Genomic DNA, 24,389 nt, shown 5'->3' with positions numbered 1-24,389 from the left:
CCCTCCTCCTCCCTCGACATCCCCCCCTCCTCCTCCTCGACAACCCCCCCTCCCTCCTCCTCGACAACCCCCCCTCCTCCTCCTCGACAACCCCCCCTCCTCCTCCTCGACATCCCCCCTCCTGCTCCTCGACAACCCCCCTCCTCCTCCTCGACATCCCCCTCCTCCTCCTCGACATCCCCCCCCTCCTCCTCCTCGACATCCCCCCCTCCTCCTCCTCGACATCCCCCCTCCTCCTCCTCGACATCCCCCCTCCTCCTCCTCCTCCTCCTCTCCCCCCTCCTCCTCCTCGACAACCCCCCCTCCCTCCTCCTCGACAACCCCCCCTCCTCCTCCTCGACAACCCCCCTCCTCCTCCTCGACAACCCCCCTCCTCCTCTCGACGACCCCCCTCCCCCTCCAGAACAGGCAGTTTCAACATCGAGTCGGATGCTCTTTCCTAGGTAGGAGAGTCAGGTACTAGGGGACATTATGCGAGGGGAAAAGTTCAGAAGGCAAGGTTTTTTTTTACACAGAGGGGGGTAAATATATGGAACGTGCTGCCTGGGGAGGGGGTGGGGGCCGGTACGATAGCGGCATTTAAAGGGCATCTAGACAAATATATGAATAGGGTGGGAACGGATGGATACGGACTTAAGTGCAGACGGTTTTAGTTCAGGCAGGGACCATGGTCGGCACAGGCGTGGAGGGCCGAAGGGCCTGTTCCTGGTTCTTTGAGACAGACAAGTTCGCGACAGGAGCTTGGAAATCAAACCACGAAGGCAGTTCCTGAAAACTTCAGCTGGGGGCTCCAGCAATGTTCCGACAAAGATTCCGATCTATCGCTCACAACAGTCTCAAAGAACAAGCACGTGTGCTTGGGTCTGCTAACTGCATTGAAAAGTGGATTGAGAGCGGAGATGGTTCTGTCGTTTGAGTGGAAGTAAAGATAGCAGTTGAGGGTCACTGTATTGATTTAGCATTGTTTGGGACTGGGGGCATTCTGGCTAAGTTTGCCGATGATACAAAGATAGGTGGCGGGCAGGTAGTATGGAGGAAGTGGGGAGGCTGCAGAAAGATTTAGACAGTTTAGGAGAGTGGTCCAAGAAATGGCTGATGAAATTCAACGTAGGCAAGTGCGAGGTCTTGCACTTTGGAAAAAAGAATAGAGGCATGGACTATTTTCTAAACGGTGACAAAATTCATAATGCCTGAAGTGCAAAGGGACTTGGGAGTCCTAGTCAGGATTCTCTAAAGGTAAACTTGCAGGTTGAGTCCGTGATTAAGAAAGCAAATGCAATGTTGTCATTTATCTCAAGAGGCTTGGAATACAAAAGCAGGGATGTACTTCTGAAGCTTTATAAAGCACTAGTTAGGCCCCATTTAGAATACTGTGAGCAATTTTAGGCCCCACACCTCAGGAAGGACATACTGGCACTGGAGCGGGTCCAGCGAGATTCACACGGATGATCCCAGGAATGGTAGGCCCTAACATACGATGAACGTCTGAGGATCCTGGGATTATATTTATTGGAGTTTAGGAGGTTGAGGGAGATCTAATAGAAACTTACAAGATAATGAATGGCTTAGATCGGGTGGATGGAGGGAAGTTGTTTCCATTAGCAGACCAGGGCAGGCAGCAGCATGGTTCAATTCCCGAACAGCCTCCCCGAACAGGCGCCGGAATGTGGCGACTAGGGGCTTTTCACAGAAACTTCACTCGAAGCCTACTTGTGACAATAAGTGATTTTCATTTCATTTCAATTGTCAGCTACTTTCCGGTGTGACGTTAAAAATATTTCAATACAGTGTTAGCAATAACGTTGGTTTTAATATACACTTTGGGAAATAGTTAAAGTCCACGTTTTAAAAATATTGTATCTGCGGTTGAAATACAAGCGGTATTGTTCTAAGTCAGTCACGGTCAGCTTGGCGGTGAAACCGTAAGGCAGCCTCTAGCTAGACGGCAAAGGGAGTAAATCAGACATCAATACGAGTGGTGGCAGAGGCCATAATTCACAAGTCAAATTTAAAACTTGTAAACCAATAGGGGGCAAAGAGTGTGGGGGGGGGGGGGGGGGTAAATCCTTCACAGGTATTAGGTTATTGGCACAAGTGTCTTCACGCTCCCTCTCTTCGCCTTTGTCCTCTTCCAGTTCTTTTTCTTCCTTATGCCCTGCTGGGCTTTTGTTTTTTTTCATTTTGTAGTTTTTGGAAGTGCACCAACTTGATTGTTGCAGTAAAACTCAATCTCAGGGCAGCACGGTGGCGCAGTTAATTAGCGCCGCTGCCTCACTGCTCCGGGGTCCCAGGTTCAATCCCGGTTCTGGGTCACTGTCCGTGTGGAGTTTGCACATTTTCCCCGTGTCAGCGTGGGTTTCGCCCCCACACAACCAACGATAAATTGCCCCTTAATTGGAAACAATGAATTGGATACTCTAAATTTAAAACCCTCAATCTTGTAGCCATCTAAATTGGCCAACTCCCGATTTAAAATGGCGAACGGCAAAGGCTGAAGGGAAATTCAGCCAACACAGGCAGAAACCAGCAGGTGCAGGTTTGCTGTGTATTTAACTCTGCAAAAGCCAGACAGCATCGATACCAGCGACCATCAGGCATAATAATGTAGCAGCCATCGACGTACTAATGAGCAATCCCCGGGAACATAGCAACATTTAGGACAAACAAAACTAAGCCAGACTCCTCGGCGCCAGCAGGAGCCAACACAAAAGAGGTTAACGGACACCTCAAGACCGCCCATCGATCAGGGAACCGCTCCAGTATTGGAGAAATCGAACCAAGCGATTGGAACGAAGTCCAATCACCTAGAACCAGGTACAGGGTCCGCCCCGAAAGGCGGGGAGCCCCTGGGGACTATAAAGTTAAGCCTCATGTTCAAATCATCTCTCTTCACCGCTGCGTCCTGCATTGACCACCGAAACAAGTCTTAAATTCAACGCTCGCTACGAGATAGGCGCTCCTAGCTACCAATCCGTACCAACTTCGAATCCCGCAGACTCAGAACCCGAACGAAAGGCCATTTGTTCCCCTGACCTGGTGGGCCAGTCTGAAGTTAAGTATTGGCCTGTTAGTTGTAGAAGTAGCTTAGACGTAGAATTTGTGCATGAGTAGCGATTACTGGGTATAATAAATGTGCTTTGATTTAAATCTTACTAATCGGTGTATTGGGTTATTGATCATTACTCGGACTTGAACCTCGTGGCGGTATCAGAAAGATACCTGGCGACTCGAGAGCAAAGGTAATAAAACAGAGCCAAGTGATCCAACCAAAAAGTTACCAACAATCTCACACTACCACCGGACGCTGGTCTCTTGTTGGAAAAATACGAGATCCTACACACCATATCCCTATTCAGTGCGAAATCCCTCCTGCAGCGAGGAATCCTTTCCTCAGTCTTACAGAATCAAAATAAAATAGCGGGGTTTCTGCCAGTGTCCTGGTCACCGTTGGGGGATTAACGGAGCAGGTTTGGCACCATCAGCGGAGAGGGAAAAACTGGGTTAACGTTTCCAATCTAACTTTCTTAGTCGAAGCGTTAACTCGGTTTCTCTCTCCACAGGGGAGTCCAGCGCGGGAGTCCAGCGCGGGAGTCCAGCGCGGGAGTCCAGCGCGGGAGTCCAGCGCGGGAGTCCAGCGCGGGAGTCCAGCGCGGGAGTCCAGCGCGGGAGTCCAGCGCGGGAGTCCAGCGCGGGAGTCCAGCGCGGGAGTCCAGCGCGGGAGTCCAGCGCGGGAGTCCAGCGCGGGAGTCCAGCGCGGGAGTCCAGCGCGGGAGTCCAGCGCGGGAGTCCAGCGCGGGAGTCCAGCGCGGGAGTCCAGCGCGGGAGTCCAGCGCGGGAGTCCAGCGCGGGAGTCCAGCGCGGGAGTCCAGCGCGGGAGTCCAGCGCGGGAGTCCAGCGCGGGAGTCCAGCGCGGGAGTCCAGCGCGGGAGTCCAGCGCGGGAGTCCAGCGCGGGAGTCCAGCGCGGGAGTCCAGCGCGGGAGTCCAGCGCGGGAGTCCAGCGCGGGAGTCCAGCGCGGGAGTCCAGCGCGGGAGTCCAGCGCGGGAGTCCAGCGCGGGAGTCCAGCGCGGGAGTCCAGCGCGGGAGTCCAGCGCGGGAGTCCAGCGCGGGAGTCCAGCGCGGGAGTCCAGCGCGGGAGTCCAGCGCGGGAGTCCAGCGCGGGAGTCCAGCGCGGGAGTCCAGCGCGGGAGTCCAGCGCGGGAGTCCAGCGCGGGAGTCCAGCGCGGGAGTCCAGCGCGGGAGTCCAGCGCGGGAGTCCAGCGCGGGAGTCCAGCGCGGGAGTCCAGCGCGGGAGTCCAGCGCGGGAGTCCAGCGCGGGAGTCCAGCGCGGGAGTCCAGCGCGGGAGTCCAGCGCGGGAGTCCAGCGCGGGAGTCCAGCGCGGGAGTCCAGCGCGGGAGTCCAGCGCGGGAGTCCAGCGCGGGAGTCCAGCGCGGGAGTCCAGCGCGGGAGTCCAGCGCGGGAGTCCAGCGCGGGAGTCCAGCGCGGGAGTCCAGCGCGGGAGTCCAGCGCGGGAGTCCAGCGCGGGAGTCCAGCGCGGGAGTCCAGCGCGGGAGTCCAGCGCGGGAGTCCAGCGCGGGAGTCCAGCGCGGGAGTCCAGCGCGGGAGTCCAGCGCGGGAGTCCAGCGCGGGAGTCCAGCGCGGGAGTCCAGCGCGGGAGTCCAGCGCGGGAGTCCAGCGCGGGAGTCCAGCGCGGGAGTCCAGCGCGGGAGTCCAGCGCGGGAGTCCAGCGCGGGAGTCCAGCGCGGGAGTCCAGCGCGGGAGTCCAGCGCGGGAGTCCAGCGCGGGAGTCCAGCGCGGGAGTCCAGCGCGGGAGTCCAGCGCGGGAGTCCAGCGCGGGAGTCCAGCGCGGGAGTCCAGCGCGGGAGTCCAGCGCGGGAGTCCAGCGCGGGAGTCCAGCGCGGGAGTCCAGCGCGGGAGTCCAGCGCGGGAGTCCAGCGCGGGAGTCCAGCGCGGGAGTCCAGCGCGGGAGTCCAGCGCGGGAGTCCAGCGCGGGAGTCCAGCGCGGGAGTCCAGCGCGGGAGTCCAGCGCGGGAGTCCAGCGCGGGAGTCCAGCGCGGGAGTCCAGCGCGGGAGTCCAGCGCGGGAGTCCAGCGCGGGAGTCCAGCGCGGGAGTCCAGCGCGGGAGTCCAGCGCGGGAGTCCAGCGCGGGAGTCCAGCGCGGGAGTCCAGCGCGGGAGTCCAGCGCGGGAGTCCAGCGCGGGAGTCCAGCGCGGGAGTCCAGCGCGGGAGTCCAGCGCGGGAGTCCAGCGCGGGAGTCCAGCGCGGGAGTCCAGCGCGGGAGTCCAGCGCGGGAGTCCAGCGCGGGAGTCCAGCGCGGGAGTCCAGCGCGGGAGTCCAGCGCGGGAGTCCAGCGCGGGAGTCCAGCGCGGGAGTCCAGCGCGGGAGTCCAGCGCGGGAGTCCAGCGCGGGAGTCCAGCGCGGGAGTCCAGCGCGGGAGTCCAGCGCGGGAGTCCAGCGCGGGAGTCCAGCGCGGGAGTCCAGCGCGGGAGTCCAGCGCGGGAGTCCAGCGCGGGAGTCCAGCGCGGGAGTCCAGCGCGGGAGTCCAGCGCGGGAGTCCAGCGCGGGAGTCCAGCGCGGGAGTCCAGCGCGGGAGTCCAGCGCGGGAGTCCAGCGCGGGAGTCCAGCGCGGGAGTCCAGCGCGGGAGTCCAGCGCGGGAGTCCAGCGCGGGAGTCCAGCGCGGGAGTCCAGCGCGGGAGTCCAGCGCGGGAGTCCAGCGCGGGAGTCCAGCGCGGGAGTCCAGCGCGGGAGTCCAGCGCGGGAGTCCAGCGCGGGAGTCCAGCGCGGGAGTCCAGCGCGGGAGTCCAGCGCGGGAGTCCAGCGCGGGAGTCCAGCGCGGGAGTCCAGCGCGGGAGTCCAGCGCGGTGAGTCCAGCGCGGGAGTCCAGCGCGGGAGTCCAGCGCGGGAGTCCAGCGCGGGAGTCCAGCGCGGGAGTCCAGCGCGGGAGTCCAGCGCGGGAGTCCAGCGCGGGAGTCCAGCGCGGGAGTCCAGCGCGGGAGTCAGCGCGGGAGTCCCAGCGCGGGAGTCCAGCGCGGGAGTCCAGCGCGGGAGTCCAGCGCGGGGAGTCCAGCGCGGGAGTCCAGCGCGGGAGTCCAGCGCGGAGTCCAGCGCGGAGCCAGCTCGGGAGTCCAGCGCGGGAGTCGGGAGTCCAGCGCGGGAGTCGGGAGTCCCAGCGCGGGAGTCGGGAGTCCAGCGCGGGAGTCGGGAGTCCAGCGCGGGAGTCGGGGAGTCCAGCGCGGGAGTCGGGAGTCTCAGCGCGGGAGGCGGGAGTCCAGCGCGGGGAGGCGGGAGTCCAGCGCGGGAGGGGGGAGTCCAGCGCGGGAGGGGGGAGTCCAGCGCGGGAGGGGGGGAGTCCAGCGCGGGAGGGGGGAGTCCAGCGCGGGAGGGGGGAGTCCAGCGCGGGAGGGGGGAGTCCAGCGCGGGAGGGGGGAGTCCCAGCGCGGGAGGGGGGAGTCCAGCGCGGGAGGGGGGGAGTCCAGCGCGGGAGGGGGGAGTCCAGCGCGGGAGGGGGGGAGTCCAGCGCGGGAGGGGGGAGTCCAGCGCGGGAGGGGGGGAGTCCAGCGCGGGAGGGGGGAGTCCAGCGCGGGAGGGGGGAGTCCAGCGCGGAGGGGGGAGTCCAGCGCGGGAGGGGGGAGTCCAGCGCGGGAGGGGGGAGAGTCCAGCGCGGGAGGGGGGGAGTCCCAGCGCGGGAGGGGGGAGTCCAGCGCGGGAGGGGGGAGTCCAGCGCGGGGAGGGGGGAGTCCAGCGCGGGAGGGGGGGAGTCCAGCGCGGGAGGGGGGAGTCCAGCGCGGGAGGGGGGAGTCCAGCGCGGGAGGGGGGAGTCCCAGCGCGGGAGGGGGGAGGTCCAGCGCGGGAGGGGGGAGTCCAGCGCGGGAGGGGGGGAGTCCAGCGCGGGAGGGGGGAGGTCCAGCGCGGGAGGGGGGAGTCCAGCGCGGGAGGGGGGAGTCCAGCGCGGGAGGGGGGAGGTCCAGCGCGGGAGGGGGGAGTCCAGCGCGGGAGGGGGGAGTCCAGCGCGGGAGGGGGGAGTCCAGCGCGGGAGGGGGGAGTCCAGCGCGGGGAGGGGGGAGTCCAGCGCGGGAGGGGGGGAGTCCAGCGCGGGAGGGGGGAGTCCAGCGCGGGAGGGGGGAGTCCAGCGCGGGAGGGGGGAGTCCAGCGCGGGAGGGGGGGAGTCCAGCGCGGGAGGGGGGAGTCCAGCGCGGGAGGGGGGGAGTCCAGCGCGGGAGGGGGGAGTCCAGCGCGGGAGGGGGGAGGTCCAGCGCGGGAGGGGGGAGTCCAGCGCGGGAGGGGGGAGTCCAGCGCGGGAGGGGGGGAGTCCAGCGCGGGAGGGGGGGAGTCCAGCGCGGGAGGGGGGAGTCCAGCGCGGGAGGGGGGAGTCCAGCGCGGGAGGGGGGGAGTCCAGCGCGGGGAGGGGGAGTCCAGCGCGGGGAGGGGGGAGTCCAGCGCGGGAGGGGGGGAGGTCCAGCGCGGGAGGGGGGAGTCCAGCGCGGGAGGGGGGAGTCCAGCGCGGGAGGGGGGAGTCCAGCGCGGGAGGGGGGGAGTCCAGCGCGGGAGGGGGGAGTCCAGCGCGGGAGGGGGGAGTCCAGCGCGGGAGGGGGGAGTCCAGCGCGGGAGGGGGGAGTCCAGCGCGGGAGGGGGGAGTCCAGCGCGGGAGGGGGGAGTCCAGCGCGGGAGGGGGGAGTCCAGCGCGGGAGGGGGGAGTCCAGCGCGGGAGGGGGGGAGTCCAGCGCGGGAGGGGGGAGTCCAGCGCGGGAGGGGGGAGTCCAGCGCGGGAGGGGGGAGTCCAGCGCGGGAGGGGGGAGTCCAGCGCGGGAGGGGGGAGTCCAGCGCGGGAGGGGGGAGTCCAGCGCGGGAGGGGGGAGTCCAGCGCGGGAGGGGGGAGTCCAGCGCGGGAGGGGGGAGTCCAGCGCGGGAGGGGGGAGTCCAGCGCGGGAGGGGGGAGTCCAGCGCGGGAGGGGGGAGTCCAGCGCGGGAGGGGGGAGTCCAGCGCGGGAGGGGGGAGTCCAGCGCGGGAGGGGGGAGTCCAGCGCGGGAGGGGGGAGTCCAGCGCGGGAGGGGGGAGTCCAGCGCGGGAGGGGGGAGTCCAGCGCGGGAGGGGGGAGTCCAGCGCGGGAGGGGGGAGTTCAGCACGGGAGGGGGGAGTTCAGCGCGAGGGGGAGTTCAGCGCGAGGGGGAGTTCAGCGCGAGGGGGAGTTCAGCGCGAGGGGGAGTTCAGCGCGAGGGGGGGTTTCAGCGCGAGGGGGGTCCAGTGTGAGGGGGTGTGGCGCGAGGGGTGGGTTCAGCCCGAGAATGGAGGGGAGGCCTGAAGAGGGGGGGACGAGAATGCGGGTGATAATTAAACCAGGGTCACGCTCTGCCCGAGCCAGCGCCAGGGAGACCGTGTCCCCGCCGCCGCCTCACCTCAAACATCTCGTTGTCTCGCAGCGGGCGGTTGGTCATGACCACGCCGTTGTTGAACTCGTCGAGCGGCCGCCGGCGCTCGGCCGTCTTGTTGTTGTTGCTGAGCTTGATCAGGGTGCCGCACTTCTCGTGGAAGAGCAGCGCGTCGTTGGAGGTGACGGAGCAGCTGCCATCCAGCGGACTGCCCAGGGTGACATTCAGCAAGGTGCCACCGTACGCAGACAGGATGGCGGTGTTCACCACATCCGACAGCTCCATCCCGGCGATACCTGCAGAGGGGGGAGGCGATTGGAGAAGTCACTGTTACACCTCGCAGCCACCGAGATGATCACAAGCGAGTTTACAGTTTACAGCTCCGAGCTGGAATTTAGCAGCATAGCGAGGAATTCCCATTCCCGTCCCATTGCCATTCCTCTGCCCCACTGTATGGGCCAGGGTTCAGAGATCCCCAAAGTGTATCATGGAGTTCACCTGACCCACAACTTTTACTAGATTGTGGTGTGGGGAGCACACGGCCCACTCTACAGGTGTGGGACAGCAGAAATGGAAAAGTATTTTTTAAAAGCAAAAACAATGTGTATTCCATGAACTCAAGTTAACCTTTTTAAAACAGTAAAGGCGAGACAGTTTGGGTACAGTTGAGGTACCAGGGGAAAGGGAGGACAAAGAAATGCACAGCTCCCTGGACAAGACGGAACGGTGGAGGATGCGATGAAGCAGACGCAGTGTGTGCGTGTGACAGACGTCCAGTGCAACTCAGAGCCAGGCCGAAGACAGAAGGTTCAGACAGGAGGTGAAAAGGCAAATAAGGAAAGCGAGAGAGAGACGGGAGTAGAGACTGGGGCACAAAGCATGCTGGGGAAAGCGTTGGTTCTGGCTCAGCTCGAGCCTTGTATGTAGTACGGAGGGGGTCACCGAGTCACGGAGGCCTACCGCACAGAAAAGGCCCTTCTGCCCATCCCATCTGTACCGGTCACAAACCACCACCTCATTATTCCAATCCGATTTTCCAGCACTTACAACATAGAACATAGAACAATACAGCGCAGTACAGGCCCTTCGGCCCACGATGTTGCACCGAAACAAAAGCCATCTAACCTACGCTATGCCATTATCATCCATATGTTTATCCAATAAACTTTTAATTGCCCTCAATGTTGGCGAGTTCACTACTGTAGCAGGTAGGGCATTCCACGGCCTCACTACTCTTTGCGTAAAGAACCTACCTCTGACCTCTGTCCTATATCTATTACCCCTCAGTTTAAAGCTATGTCCCCTCGTGCCAGCCATTTCCATCCGCGGGAGAAGGCTCTCACTGTCCACCCTATCCAACCCCCTGATCATTTTGTATGCCTCTATTAAGTCTCCTCTTAATCTTCTTCTCTCCAACGAAAACAACCTCAAGTCCATCAGCCTTTCCTCATAAGATTTTCCCTCCATACCAGGCAACATCCTGGTAAATCTCCTCTGCACCCGCTCCAAAGCCTCCACGTCCTTCCTATAATGCGGTGACCAGAACTGTACGCAATACTCCAAATGCGGCCGTACCAGAGTTCTGTACAGCTGCAACATGACCTCCCGACTCCGGAACTCAATCCCTCTACCAATAAAGGCCAACACTCCATAGGCCTTCTTCACAACCCTATCAACCTGGGTGGCAACTTTCAGGGATCTATGTACATGGACACCGAGATCCCTCTGCTCATCCACACTTTCAAGAACTTTACCATTCGCCAAATATTTTGCATTCCTGTTATTCCTTCCACAGTGAATCACCTCACACTTCTCTACATTAAACTCCATTTGCCACCTCTCAGCCCAGCTCTGCAGCTTATCTATATCCCTCTGTAACCTGCTACATTCTTCCACACTATCGACAACACCACCGACTTTAGTATCGTCTGCAAATTTACTCACCCACCCTTCTGCGCCTTCCTCTAGGTCATTGATAAAAATGACAAACAGCAACGGCCCCAGAACAGATCCTTGTGGTACTCCACTTGTGACTGTACTCCATTCTGAACATTTCCCATCAACCACCACCCTCTGTCTTCTTTCAGCTAGCCAATTTCTGATCCACATCTCTAAACCACCCTCAATCCCCAGCCTCCGTATTTTCTGCAATAGCCTACCATGGGGAACCTTATCAAACGCTTTGCTGAAATCCATATACACCACATCAACTGCTCTACCCTCGTCTACCTGTTCAGTCACCTTTTCAAAGAACTCGATAAGGTTTGTGAGGCATGACCTACCCTTCACAAAGCCATGCTGACTATCCCTGATCATATTATTCCTATCTAGATGATTATAAATCTTGTCTCTTATAATCCCCTCCAAGACTTGACCCACTACATAGACCATAGAACATAGAAAATACAGCACAGAACAGGCCCTTCGGCCCACGATGTTGTGCCGAACCTTTGTCCTAGATTAATCATAGATTATCATTGAATTTACAGTGCAGAAGGAGGCCATTCGGCCCTTTGAGTCTGCACCAGCTCTTGGAAAGAGCACCCTACCCAAACTCAACACCTCCACCCAACACCAAGGGCAATTTGGACATTAAGGGCAATTTATCATTGGCCAATTCACCTAACCCGCACATCTTTGGACTGTGGGAGGAAACCGGAGCACCCGGAGGAAACCCACGCAGACACGGGGAGGACGTGCAGACTCCGCACAGACAATGACCCAAGCCGGAATCGAACCTGGGACCATGGATCTGTGAAGCAATTGTGCTATCCACAATGCCACCGTGCTGCCCTTAAGAACAAATAAATCTACACTGTATCATTTTCCCGTAATCCATGTACCTATCCAACAGCTGCTTGAAGGTCCCTAATGTTTCCGACTCAACTACTTCCACAGGCAGTGCATTCCATGCCCCCACTACTCTCTGGGTAAAGAACCTACCTCTGATATCCCTCCTATATCTTCCACCTTTCACCTTAAATTCATGTCCCCTTGTAATGGTTTGTTCCACCTGGGGAAAAAGTCTCTGACTGTCTACTCTATCTATTCCCCTGATCATCTTATAAACCTCTATCAAGTCACCCCTCATCCTTCTCCGCTCTAATGAGAAAAGGCCTAGCACCCTCAACCTTTCCTCGTAAGACCTACTCTCCATTCCAGGCAACATCCTGGTAAAGCTTCTTTGCACCTTTTCCAGAGCTTCCACATCCTTCCTAAAATGAGGCAACCAGAACTGTACACAGTACTCCAAATGTGGCCTTACCAAAGTTTTGTACAGCTGCATCATCACCTCACGGCTCTTAAATTCAATCCCTCTGTTAATGAACGCGAGCACACCACAGGCCTTCTTCACAGCTCTATCCACTTGAGTGGCAACTTTCAAAGATGTATGAACATAGACCCCAAGGTCTCTCTGCTCCTCCACCATGCCAAGAACTCTACCGTTAACCCTGTATTCCGCATTCATATTTGTCCTTCCAAAATGGACAACCTCACACTTTTCAGGGTTAAACTCCATCTGCCACTTCTCAGCCCAGCTCTGCATCCTATCTATGTCTCTTTGCAGCCGACAACAGCCCTCCTTACTATCCACAACTCCACCAATCTTCGTATCGTCTGCAAATTTACTGACCCACCCTTCGACTCCCTCATCCAAGTCATTAATGAAAATCACAAACAGCAGAGGACCCAGAACTGATCCCTGCGGTACACCACTGGTAACTGGGATCCAGGCTGAATATTTGCCATCCACCACCACTCTCTGACTTCTATCGGTTAGCCAGTTCGTTATCCAACTGGCCAAATTTCCCACTATCCCATGCCTCCTTACTTTGTGCAGAAGCCTACCATGGGGAACTTTATCAAATGCCTTACTAAAATCCATGTACACTACATCCACTGCTTTACCTTCATCCACTTGCTTGGTCACCTCCTCAAAGAATACAATAAGATTTGTAAGGCAAGACCTACCCCTCACAAATCCATGCTGACTATCCCTAATCAAGCAGTGTCTTTCCAGATGCTCAGAAATCCTATCCTTCAGTACCCTTTCCATTACTTTGCCTACCACCGACGTAAGACTAACTGGCCTGTAATTCCCAGGGTTATCCCTAGTTCCTTTTTTGAACAGGGGCACGACATTCGCCACTCTCCAATCCCCTGGTACCACCCTTGTTGACAGTGAGGACGAAAAGATAATTGCCAATCGGCTCTGCAATTTCATCTCTTGCTTCCATAGAATCCTTGGATATATCCCGTCAAGCCCGGGGGACTTGTCTATCCTCAAGTTTTTCAAAATGCCCAACACATCTTCCTTCCTAACAAGTATTTCCTCGAGCTTACCAATCTGCAGAGCTGGGCTGAGAGGTGGCAAATGGAGTTTAATGTAGAGAAGTGTGAGGTGATTCACTTTGGAAGGAATAACAGGAATGCGGAATATTTGGCTAATGGTAAAGTTCTTGAAAGTGTGGATGAGCAGAGGGATCTAGGTGTCCATGTACATAGATCCCTGAAAGTTGCCACCCAGGTTGATAGGGTTGTGAAGAAGGCCTATGGAGTGTTGGCCTTTATTGGTAGAGGGATTGAGTTCCGGAGTCGGGAGGTCATGTTGCAGCTGTACAGAACTCTGGTCCGGCCGCATTTGGAGTATTGCGTACAGTTCTGGTCACCGCATTATAGGAAGGACGTGGAGGCTTTGGAGCTGGTGCAGAGGAGATTTACCAGGATGTTGCCTGGTATGGAGGGAAAATCTTATGAGGAAAGGCTGACGGACTTGAGGTTGTTTTCGTTGGAGAGAAGAAGGTTAAGAGGAGACTTAATAGAGGCATACAAAATGATCAGGGGGTTGGATAGGGTGGACAGTGAGAGCCTTCTCCCGCGGATGGATATGGCTGGCACGAGGGGACATAACTTTAAACTGAGGGGTAATAGATATAGGACAGAGGTCAGAGGTAGGTTCTTTACGCAAAGAGTAGTGAGGCCGTGGAATGCCCTACCTGCTACAGTAGTGAACTCGCCAACATTGAGGGCATTTAAAAGTTTATTGGATAAACATATGGATGATAATGGCATAATGTAGGTTAGATGGCTTTTGTTTCGGTGCAACATCGTGGGCCGAAGGGCCTGTACTGCGCTGTATTGTTCTATGTTCTATGTTTCACACTGTCCTCTCCAACAATATCGCCCCTCTCATTTGTAAATACAGAAGAAAAGTACTCGTTCAAGACCTCTCCTATCTCTTCAGACTCAATACACAATCTCCCACGACTGTCCTTGATCGGACCTACCCTCGCTCTAGTCATTCTCATATTTCTCACATATGTGTAAAAGGCCTTGGGGTTTTCCTTGATCCTACCCGCCAAAGATTGTTCATGCCCTCTCTTAGCTCTCCTAATCCCTTTCTTCAGTTCCCTCCTGGCTATCTTGTATCCCTCCAATGCCCTGTCTGAACCTTGTTTTCTCAGCCTTACATAAGTCACCTTTTTCCTCTTAACAAGACATTCAACCTCTCTTGTCAACCATGGTTCCCTCACTCGACCATCTCTTCCCTGCCTGACAGGGACATACATATCAAGGACACGTAGCACCTGTTCCTTGAACAAGTTCCACATTTCACTTGTGTCCTTCCCTGCCAGCCTCTGTTCCCAACTTATGCACTTCAATTCTTGTCTGACAACATCGTATACAGACGTGAGGCTCACCGGTCTATAGTTGCCGGGGTTGTCTCTGCTCCTCTTTTTGAACAAAGGGACCACATTTGCTGTCCTCCAGTCCTCTGGCACTATTCCTGTAGCCAATGATGACATAAAAATCAAAGCCAAAGGTCCAGCAATCTCTTCCCTCGCCTCCCAGAGAATCCTAGGATAAATCCCATCAGGTCCCGGGGACTTATCTATTTTCAGACAGTCCAGAATTGCCAACACCTCTTCCCTACGTACCTCAATGCCATCTATTCTATTAGCCTGGGGCTCAGCATTCTCGTCCACAACATTATCTTTTTCCTGAGTGAATACTGAAGAAAAATATTCATTTAGTATCTCGCCTATCTCTTCAGACTCCACACACAATTTCCCATTCCTGTCCTTGACTGGTCCTACTCTTTCCCTAGTCATTCGCTTATTCCTGACATACCTATAGAAAGCTTTTGGGTTTTCCTTGATCCTTCCTGCCAAATACTTCTCATGTCCCCTCCTTGCTCGTCTTAGCTCTCTCTTTAGATCCTTCCTCGCTACCTTGTAACTATCCATCGCCCCAACTGAAACTTCACACCTCATCTTCACATAGGCCTCCTTCTTCCTCTTAACAAGAGATTCCACTTCCTTGGTAAACCACGGTTCCCTCACTCAACGCCTTCCTCCCTGCCTGACCGGTACATACTTATCAAGAACACGCAGTAGCTGATCCTTGAACAAGCCCCACTTATCCAGTGTGCCCAACACTTGCAGCCTACTTCTCCACCTTATCCCCCCCAAGTCACGTCTAATGGCATCATAATTGCCCTTCCCCCAGCTATAACTCTTGCCCTGCGGTGTATACTTATCCCTTTCCATCATTAACGTAAACGTCACCGAATTGTGGTCACTGTCCCCAAAGTGCTCTCCTACCTCCAAATCCAACACCTGGCCTGGTTCATTACCCAAAACCAAATCCAACGTGGCCTCGCCTCTTGTTGGCCTGTCAACATATTGTTTCAGGAAACCCTCCTGCACACACTGTACAAAAAACGACCCATCTATTGTACTCGAACTATATCTTTTCCAGTCAATATTTGGAAAGTTAAAGTCTCCCATAATAACTACCCTGTTACTTTCGCTCTTATCCAGAATCATCTTCGCCATCCTTTCCTCTACATCCCTCGAACTATTAGGAGGCCTATAAAAAACTCCCAACAGGGTGACCTCCCTTTCCTGTTTCTAACTACAGCCCATACTACCTTGGAAGAAGAGTCCCCATCTAGCATCCTCTCCGCCACCGTAATACTGCTCTTGACTAGCAGCGCCACACCTCCCCCTCTTTTGCCTCCTTCTCTGAGCTTACTAAAACACCTAAACCCCGGAACCTGCAACATCCATTCCTGTCCCTGCTCTATCCATGTCTCCGAAATGGCCACAACATCGAAGTCCCAGGTACCAACCCATGCTGCCAGTTCCCCTACCTTGTTTCGTATACTCCTGGCATTGAAGTAGACACACTTCAAACCACCTACCTGAACACTGGCCCCCTCCTGCGACGTCAAATCTGTGCTCCTGACCTCTATACTCTCATTCTCCCTTACCCTAAAACTACAATCCAGGTTCCCATGCCCCTGCTGCATTAGTTTAAACCCCCCCAAAGAGCACTAACAAATCTCCCCCCCAGGATATTTGTGCCCCTCAGGTTCAGATGTAGACCATCCTGTCTGTAGAGGTCCCACCTTCCCCAGAAAGAGCCCCAGTTATTCAGAAATCTGAATCCCTCCCGCCTGCACCATCCCTGTAGCCACGTGTTTAAATGCTCTCTCTCCCTATTCCTCATCTCACTATCACGTGGCACGGGCAACAACCCAGAGATAACAACTCTGTTTGTTCTAGTTCTGAGCTTCCATCCTAGCTCCCTGAAAGCCTGCCTGACATCCTTGTCCCCTTTCCTACCTATGTCGTTAGTGCCAATGTGGACCACGACTTGGGGCTGCTCCCCCTCCCCCCTAAGGACCCGGAAAACACGATCCGAGACTTGGAAGGGGATACAAGGTTATATCAGATTGCAACAGGATCGTGACCAATTGTGCCAGTGGGCCGATGAGTGGCAGATGGAGTTTAATTTGGATAAATGTGAGGCGATACATTTTGGTCGATCAAATCAGGGCAGGACCGACTCAGTTAATGGTAGGGAGTTGGGGACAGTTACAGAACAAAGAGATCGAGGGGTACAGGTTCACAGCTCCTTGAAGGTGGAGTCGCAGGTGGACAGGGCGGTGAAGGCGGCGAGGTTTTATTGGTCAGAATATTGAATACAGGAGTTGGGACGTCTTCTTGAAGTTGTACAAGACATTGGTAAGGCCACACATGGAATACTGTGTTCAGTTCTGGTCACCCTATTCTGGGAAAGATATTGTTAAACTAGAAATAGTGCAGAAGAGATTGACGAGGATGCTCCCAGGACTTGATGGTCTGAGTTATAAGGAACGGCTGGATAGGCTGGGACCTTTTCCCCTGGAGCGTAGGAGGCTTAGGGGTGATCTTATCGAGGTCTATAAAATAATGAGGCATCGATAAGGTAGATAGTCAACATCTTTTCCCAAAGGTAGAGGAGTCTAGAACTAGAGGGCAGAGGTTGAAGGTGAGAGGGGAGAGATACAAAGGAGACCAGAGGGGCAATGTTTTCACACAGAGGGTGCTGAGTGTCTGGAATGAGCTGCCAGAGGCAGTGGGAGAGGCGGGTATGATTTTGTCTTTTAAAAAGCAGTTAGACAGTTACATGGGCAGGGTGGGTGGCGAGGGATATGGGACAAATGTGGGCAAGTGGGACTAGCTCAGTGATAGAAACTGGGCGGCACGGACAAGCTGGGCCGAAGGGCCTGTTTCCGTGCTGTAAACATCTCTGACTCCATTGGCCTCGTCTGCCCTGGGATCGCAAGCGCACATCCAAACCCTTCTGAAATGTTCTGAGGGTCTCTGCCTCCACCCCCCTTTCAGGCAGCGAGTTCCGGACTCTTTCCCCCCCCCCCCCCCCCCCCACCCCCACCCCCCTTCTGGGTTTTTCCTCACATCCCCTCTAAACCTCCCGCCCCCTCACGTTAAATCTCTGCCCCCTGGTCACTGAGCCCTCCACCAAGGGGAAAAGTTTCTTCCTGTCGACTCTCTCTGTGCCCCTCACAATTTTATACATCTCCATCACGCCCCCCCCCTCAGTCTCCTCTGCTCCAAGGACAACAACCCCAGTCTATCCAATCTCTCTTCATAACTAACACTCTCCAGCCCAGACAACATCCTGGTGAATCTCCTCTGCAGCCTTTCCAGTGGCTATCACATCCCTCCTGTAATGTGGATTCCAGAACTGCTCACAATACTCTCGCTGTGGCCTAACCAACGTTTTATACAGTTCCAGCAAATCGTCCCTGCTCTTAAACTCTCTGCCTCGGCTAATACAGGCAAGCAGACCGCAGGCCTTCTTAACCACCGTGTCCGCCTGCTCTGCAGTATAAAGACTGACGAGGTTGGTTCCAGGAATGGCGCAGTTCAGTTACGTGGATAGATCGGAGGAAGCTGGTCCCCTCGGAGGGAAGAGTGGGAGGAAATTTGACTGAGCTGTTCAAAGTCACGAGGGGTCTGGTCAGAGAAGACGGGGAGAAACTTCTCACGCCGCGGCATAAGGATGAAGAACCAGAAGAGGCAGACGTGAGGCGATTGAGAAAAGAGGCAAAAGCAGCGCGAGGAGCAAGATGGAAGAACTACAATCACAATAAATCATCTGGGAAGATGTGGAATCCATATGGATAGACGTTAAAAAAATAACAAGGGGAAGGCGACCCTGGCAGGAATCTACAGACCCCCAAGAATCATAGATTATCATAGAATTTACAGTGCAGGAGGCCATTCGGCCCATCGAGTCTGCACCAGCTCTTGGAAAGAGCACCATACCCAAGATCAACACCTCCACCCTATCCCCACAACCCAGTAACCCCACCCAACACTAAGGGTAATTTTGGACACTAAGGGCAATTTATCATGGCCAATCCACCTAACCTGCACATCTTTGGGCTGTGGGAGGAAACCGGAGCACCCGGAGGAAACCCACGCAGACACGGGGAGGACGTGCAGACTCCGCACAGACAGTGACCCAAGCCGGAATCAAACCTGGGACCCTGGAGCGGTGAAGCAATTGTGCTAACCACAATCTACCGTGCTGTCCTATAGCTATACTATAGAACAGAGATTAAATCAGGAGATAATAAGGGCATGTAAAAGAGGCAGTGCATTAATCATCAGTGACTTCGATCTTCATGTGGATTGGGAAAACCAAATTGGCAGAGGTAACCGTGAGAACCAATTCATAGAGTGCTTTTGGGACAGTTTCCTCGAACAATGTGTTGTGGTTCCAACCAGGGATCAGGATATTTTGGATCCTGTATTGTGTCATGAGGCAGGTTTAATAAACAATTTCAGAGCAATAGATGCCTTGGGAAACAGTGATTATAACATGGTAGAAATTTGCATCAGTTTGAGAGCGAGACACTGGGCCAGAAGGAACTGCGCTGAGCGAATAAGGGTAATTACAAGGGAATGAGGGCAGAGTTGGCTGGAGTGGATGAGAAAGGAGGTCAGCAGAAGAGACGGTTGATCATGGCAGATGATGGTGAAAATAGTTCATGACTCTCAATAAATATATATCCCAGTGAGGAAGAGGGATTCACAGAATCCCTGCAGCACACAAGGCCATTCAGCCTGCACTAACCCTCCGAATGAACACTCCACCTAGGCCCACACTCCGCCCAACTTTGGGACACTAAGGGGCAATTTAGCATGGCCAATCCACCCAACCTGCACACTTTGGTCTGTGGGAGGAAATTGGAGCACCCGGAGGAAACCCGCACAGACACGGGGAGAACATGTAAACTCCCCAGTCATCCGAGGCCGGAATCAAACCTGGGTCCCTGGCGTTGTGGGGCAGCAGTGCTAACCGCTGTGCCACCCGGGTCCCTGGCGTCGTGGGGCAGCAGTGCTAACCGCTGCGCCACCCGGGTCCCTGGCGTCGTGGGGCAGCAGTGCTAACCGCTGCGTCACCCGGGTCCCTGGCGACTGCTGCCCCATGGGAAGGGAATCAGTCAACCATGGAAGTTAAGGATAGTATTAAAGTGAAAGATATAATGTGGCGAAGACTGGACAAGTTTGGAAAAACCAACAAAAGATGACCCAAAACAAAAATAAAGAGGGAGGAGCTAAACTATGAGGGTAAGTGAGCAAGTGATACAAAATCGACCAATCAAAGCTTTAAAGAAATAAAAATGAAGGGAGAGGCCAAAGTGAGCATAGGGCCCTCAGAGAATGAGTCTGAAATAATAATGGGGAACCAGGAAACGGGAGAGGAGTTAAACAAATCCTTTGCATCAGGCTTCACGGTGGAAGACACGAATAACCTTCCAAAAATAGTAGATATATGGGTTGGGGCAGATGTTTGCAGGTCTGAAATTTTGCCAGGTAAGAGGTACAGAGCTTTCCGATTAAACCACACCCCACACTGTCGGAAGAGATATTGATGGCGGGGGAATTGAAGAGAGGTGGTGTCGGCGGTTTATGGGGTTATTCTGGGGGAAGAGAAGGTACCACTGGATGGGATTACGGCGAAGTGGGAGGAAGAGTTGGGAGAGAGCCTGGAGGAGGGGCTGTGGTGTGAGGTGCTCCGGAGGGTGAACGCCTCAACTTTGTGCGCGAGGTTGGGGCTGCTGCAAGCGAGCAAATCACATTCATATGTTTTGGTCCTGTCCAAAACTGGAGGGGTATTCGAGGGACGTCTAATCTCAAAGGTGGTGCAAGTGGGATTCGAACCGGGTCCCCTAGAAGCCATATTCGGAGTGTCGGATGGGCCGGGGTTGGAAGTGGGTGCGGAGGCAGATGTCTTAGCCTTTGCCTCGCTGATTGCCCGAAGGCGGATCCTGTTGGGGTGGAGGATGGCAGGGTTTTACAACACATGGGCCTTGTTCATCGTGCATTTCCACGAGTTGGATGCCATCGAACATTAGGGGGGGGGGGGGGGGGGAGAGGGGGGGGGGGAGAGAAGAGTTCTGGGGTGGGGGGGGGGGTTGGAATGTATAACTTAATGATGGTTCTCTTTCATTGGTGTTTTGCGTTCACAATGTTGGGAGCTGTTTGAGGGTGGGTGGGGTGAAGGGATTGTTGGCAGGGGGATGCCATTTGTATCGGTTGTGATTGTTGATTATTTGTTGTTGCAAATTTGATGAAAATGTGAAAGAGGAGAATAAAAATATTTATTAAAAGAATCATTCCAAAAAATGGAAATAACCAGGGGGAGGTGGGGGGGGGGGGGGGGGGGTGAAATACAACAACAACACTGGACTGGGGAAAAAGGACCTGGGAAATGATTGGGATGGAAGGCTGTTACATCCCCTGGACCAGATGGGTTGCATCTTCGGATATTCGAGGAAGTAGCGAGAGAGATAGTGGATGGCAGTGCTGGTTGTAATCTCCCAGGGATCCTTACATTCTGGAAAAGTCCCAGAGGATTGGGAAACGGTCAATGTGACAAGCTTATTCAAAAAAAGGAGGGAGATGAAACAAAAACAGGCAACCATCGGCTCCACATCCATCATTGGGAAGATGTTCAGAGTCCATTATGAAGAGTGTAGGCAGAGCGGTGAGAAATACAGGATGGAATCAAGCAGGGTCAGCACGGCTCCATGAAGGGGCAATCACGCCAGACAAACTGTTAGAAACTGTTTTGAGGCGGTAATGAAGATAGATGAAGGAGAAGCAGCAGATGCAATGTACTTGGATTTCCAAAAAGCATTCGATAAGATATCACACAAAAGGCTACTTAATAAGACAAGAGCCCGTGGTGTTAGGGGTAGTATTTTAGAGTGGATGGAGGATTGCTGAACTGACAGAGTTGGGATAAGAGAAGGAGGCAGTGGTGGACTGGCATTGTTGCTCGACGAGTATTCCTGAAAGTCAGGGAAATGCTCTGGACCAGGGTTTGAATCCCACAATAAAAATCTGGAATTAGAAGTCAAATGACCATTAAACCACTGGCCATTCTCCGAAAAGTAACTCAGCTCAGTCACTCAATTTCTTTAGGGGTTAGATACAGAGTAAAGCTCCCCCTACACTGTCCCCATCAAACACTCCCAGGACAGGTACAGCACAGGGTTAGATACAGAGTAAAGCTCCCTCTACATTGTCCCCATCAAACACTCCCAGGACAGGTGCAGCACGGGGTTAGATACAGAGTAAAGCTCTCTCTACACTGTCCCCATCAAACACTCCCAGGACAGGTACAGCACGGGGTTAGATACAGAGTAAAGCTCCCTCTACACTGTCCCCTTCAAACACTCGCACGGCAGGTACAGCACGGGGTTAGATACAGAGTAAAGCTCCCTCTACACTGTCCCGATCAAACACTCCCAGGACAGGTACAGCACGGGGTTAGATACAGAATAAAGCTCTCTCTACACTGTCCCCATCAAACACTCCCAGGACAGGTACAGCACGGGGTTAGATACAGAGTAAAGCTCCCTCTACACTGTTCCCATCAAACACTCCCAGGACAGGTACAGCACGGAGTTAGATACAGAGTAAAGCTCCCTCTACACTGTCCCCATCAAACACTCCCAGGACAGGTACAGCACGGGGTTAGATACAGAGTAAAGCTCCCTTGACACTGTCCCGATGAAACACCCCCAGGACAGGTACAGCACGGGGTTAGATACAGAATAAAGCTCTCTCTACACTGTCCCCATCAAACACTCCCAGGACAGGTACAGCACGGGGTTAGATACAGAATAAAGCTCTCTCTACACTGGATAGTTAGGTGCACACACTGCATTTCCTGCGGCCACAGATGTGACTCCAGGATAGTTGCCTCCATGGTGCCACTGAACAACTGCAGGACATTCTGAGCGAGGGGGGGGGGGGGGGGGGTGGGGGGGGGTGGGGGGGGGGGGGGTGGGGGAGACCCTGCAGCAAGAGGTCCGGGAGCTCGGGAGCAGAATAAAAAGCAGGACCTCGGGGGTGGTAATCTCTGTGTGTTTCGAGTGGCCAGTGAGTGAAGGAATAGGGAAAGAGGGAGGAGATCAATGTGAGTTTAAGAAATGGTGGGTGGGCTCGAGCAGGATGCTCTTTCAAAAGATCGGTACAGACTCGATGGTACGAATGGCCTCCTTCTGCACTGCAGGGATTCTATGATGAAGGCACCAGGCAGTAGTCAGTAAATGCCAGACGGCATTTATTTCAATGCAAGGAGTGGTGTGAGGAAGGCAGGTGAACGGAGGGTGTTGGTCAACACAGGACAATCTGGCACGGCTGTTACAGGCACAGGTTGTTAAATTTGTTGGGACTTCACGTGGAGAACTGGAAATACACAGGGGAGTGGGGAGAATGTGGGACTCGCTCCCACAGGGAGATGGGAGAATGTGGGACTCGCTCCCACAGGGAGTGGGGAGAATGTGGGACTCGCTCCCACAGGGGAGTGGGGAGAATGTGGGACTCGCTCCCACAGGGAGTGGGGAGAATGTGGGACTCGCTCCCACAGCGAGGGGGGAGAATGTGGGTCTCGCTCCCACAGGGAGTGAGGAGAACGTGGGACTCGCTCCCACAGGGAGTGGGGAGAATGTGGGACTCCCTCCCACAGGGGAGTGGGGAGAACGTGGGTCTCGCTCCCACGGGGAGTGGGGAGAATGTGGGACTCGCTCCCACAGGGAGTGGGGAGAATGTGGGACTGGCTCCCACAGGGAGTGAGGAGAACGTGGGACTCGCTCCCACACGGAGAGGGGAGAACGTGGATCTCGCTCCCACAGGGAGTGAGGAGAACGTGGGACGCGCTCCCACACGGAGAGGGGAGAACGTGGATCTCGCTCCCACAGGGAGTGAGGAGAACGTGGATCTCGCTCCCACAGGGAGTGAGGAGAACGTGGGACTCGCTCCCACAGGGGAGTGGGGAGAATGTGGGACTCGCTCTCACGGGGAGTGGGGAGAATGTGGGACTCTCTCCCACAGGGAGTGGGGAGAATGTGCGGGGGTGGGGGGGGAGAGAGAGAAAGAAAGAGAGAGAACTGGATAAACACACCACGGAGAGAGCAATAGAAGGATTCGCTGATAGGTTGAGATGGAGAGGGGAAGGAGGCTGGTGTGGAGCAGAGACACCAGCACCAAGCAGATGGGCCGAATGGCCTGTTTCTGTGCTGTAAATTCTGTGTCACAGACAGGAGGTGTCGGCCCTCATGTCGGCCGTTACAACCAAATTCTCCCAAGTTACGAGTTATTTAACTTTCCTCGTCAGAAATGGGAACACAAGGACGGCATGTGGCGCAGTGGTTAGCACTGGGAATAAGGCGCTGAGGGCCCGGGTTCGAATCCCGGTCACTGCCTGTGTGGAATTTGCACATTCTCCCCGTGTCTGTGTGGGTCTCACCCCCAAAACGCAAAGATGTGCAGGGTAGGTGGATTGGCCACGCTAAATTGACCCTTAACTGGCAAAAATGAATTGGGTTCTCTAAATGTATTTTCAAAAAAGGAAATGGGAACACGGTTCCAATCCCACAGCACCTCGCACAACCCCAGAACCACCCAGAGAGTAACACAGCGGACAGGGGTCTTTCCAATGTGTCCTCCCCATTGCCTTGGAAAGAACGCAACAAATCTGCTCACAGCAAGATCCGAAAGACAACGGTGAGGGAAATGCTGGTGTGCGAGGGGTATTGGAGTGATGAGTGATGATGTGAGGGGTATTGGAGTGATGAGTGGTGATGTGAGGGGTATTGGAGTGATGAGCGGTGATGTGAAGGGTATTGGAGAGATGAGCGGTGATGATGTGTGAGGGGTATTGGAGTGATGAGTGATGATGTGTGAGGGGTATTGGAGTGAAGAGTGATGATGTGAGGGGTATTGGAGTGATGAGTGATGATGTGTGAGGGGTATTGGAGTGATGAGTGATGATGTGAGGGGTATTGGAGTGAAGAGTGATGATGTGAGGGGTATTGGAGTGATGAGTGATGATGTGAGGGGTATTGGAGTGATGAGTGATGATGTGTGAGGGGTATTGGAGAGATGAGTGATGATGTGAGGGGTATTGGAGTGATGAGTGATGATGTGAGGGGTATTGGAGTGATGAGCGGTGATGTGTGGGGTATTGGAGTGATGAGCGGTGATGTGTGGGGTATTGGAGTGATGAGTGATGATGTGTGGGGTATTGGAGAGATGAGTGATGATGTGAGGGGTATTGGAGTGATGAGCGGTGATGTGAGGGGTATTGGAGTGATGAGTGATGATGTGAGGGGTATTGGAGTGATGAGTGATGATGTGAGGGGTAT

General features: G+C 55.3%; 1 protein-coding gene across 1 annotated transcript in view; it reads right to left on the bottom strand.

Annotated features, from left to right (window-relative positions):
• The window catches only part of neurl4 (neuralized E3 ubiquitin protein ligase 4), a 203,993-nt gene that overhangs the window by 154,961 nt on the left and 24,643 nt on the right, over positions 1 to 24,389 (bottom strand). The window contains 1 exon segment of the mRNA XM_072493516.1: positions 8,391 to 8,664. Coding sequence (XP_072349617.1) covers positions 8,391 to 8,664 — 274 coding nt within the window.

Source organism: Scyliorhinus torazame, chromosome 31 (assembly GCF_047496885.1).
Source record: "Scyliorhinus torazame isolate Kashiwa2021f chromosome 31, sScyTor2.1, whole genome shotgun sequence".
In the NCBI taxonomy this organism is placed as follows: domain Eukaryota; kingdom Metazoa; phylum Chordata; class Chondrichthyes; order Carcharhiniformes; family Scyliorhinidae; genus Scyliorhinus; species Scyliorhinus torazame.
The sequence above is the reverse complement of the archived record's forward strand: the minus strand, read 5'-3'. Positions and strand labels throughout refer to the sequence as shown.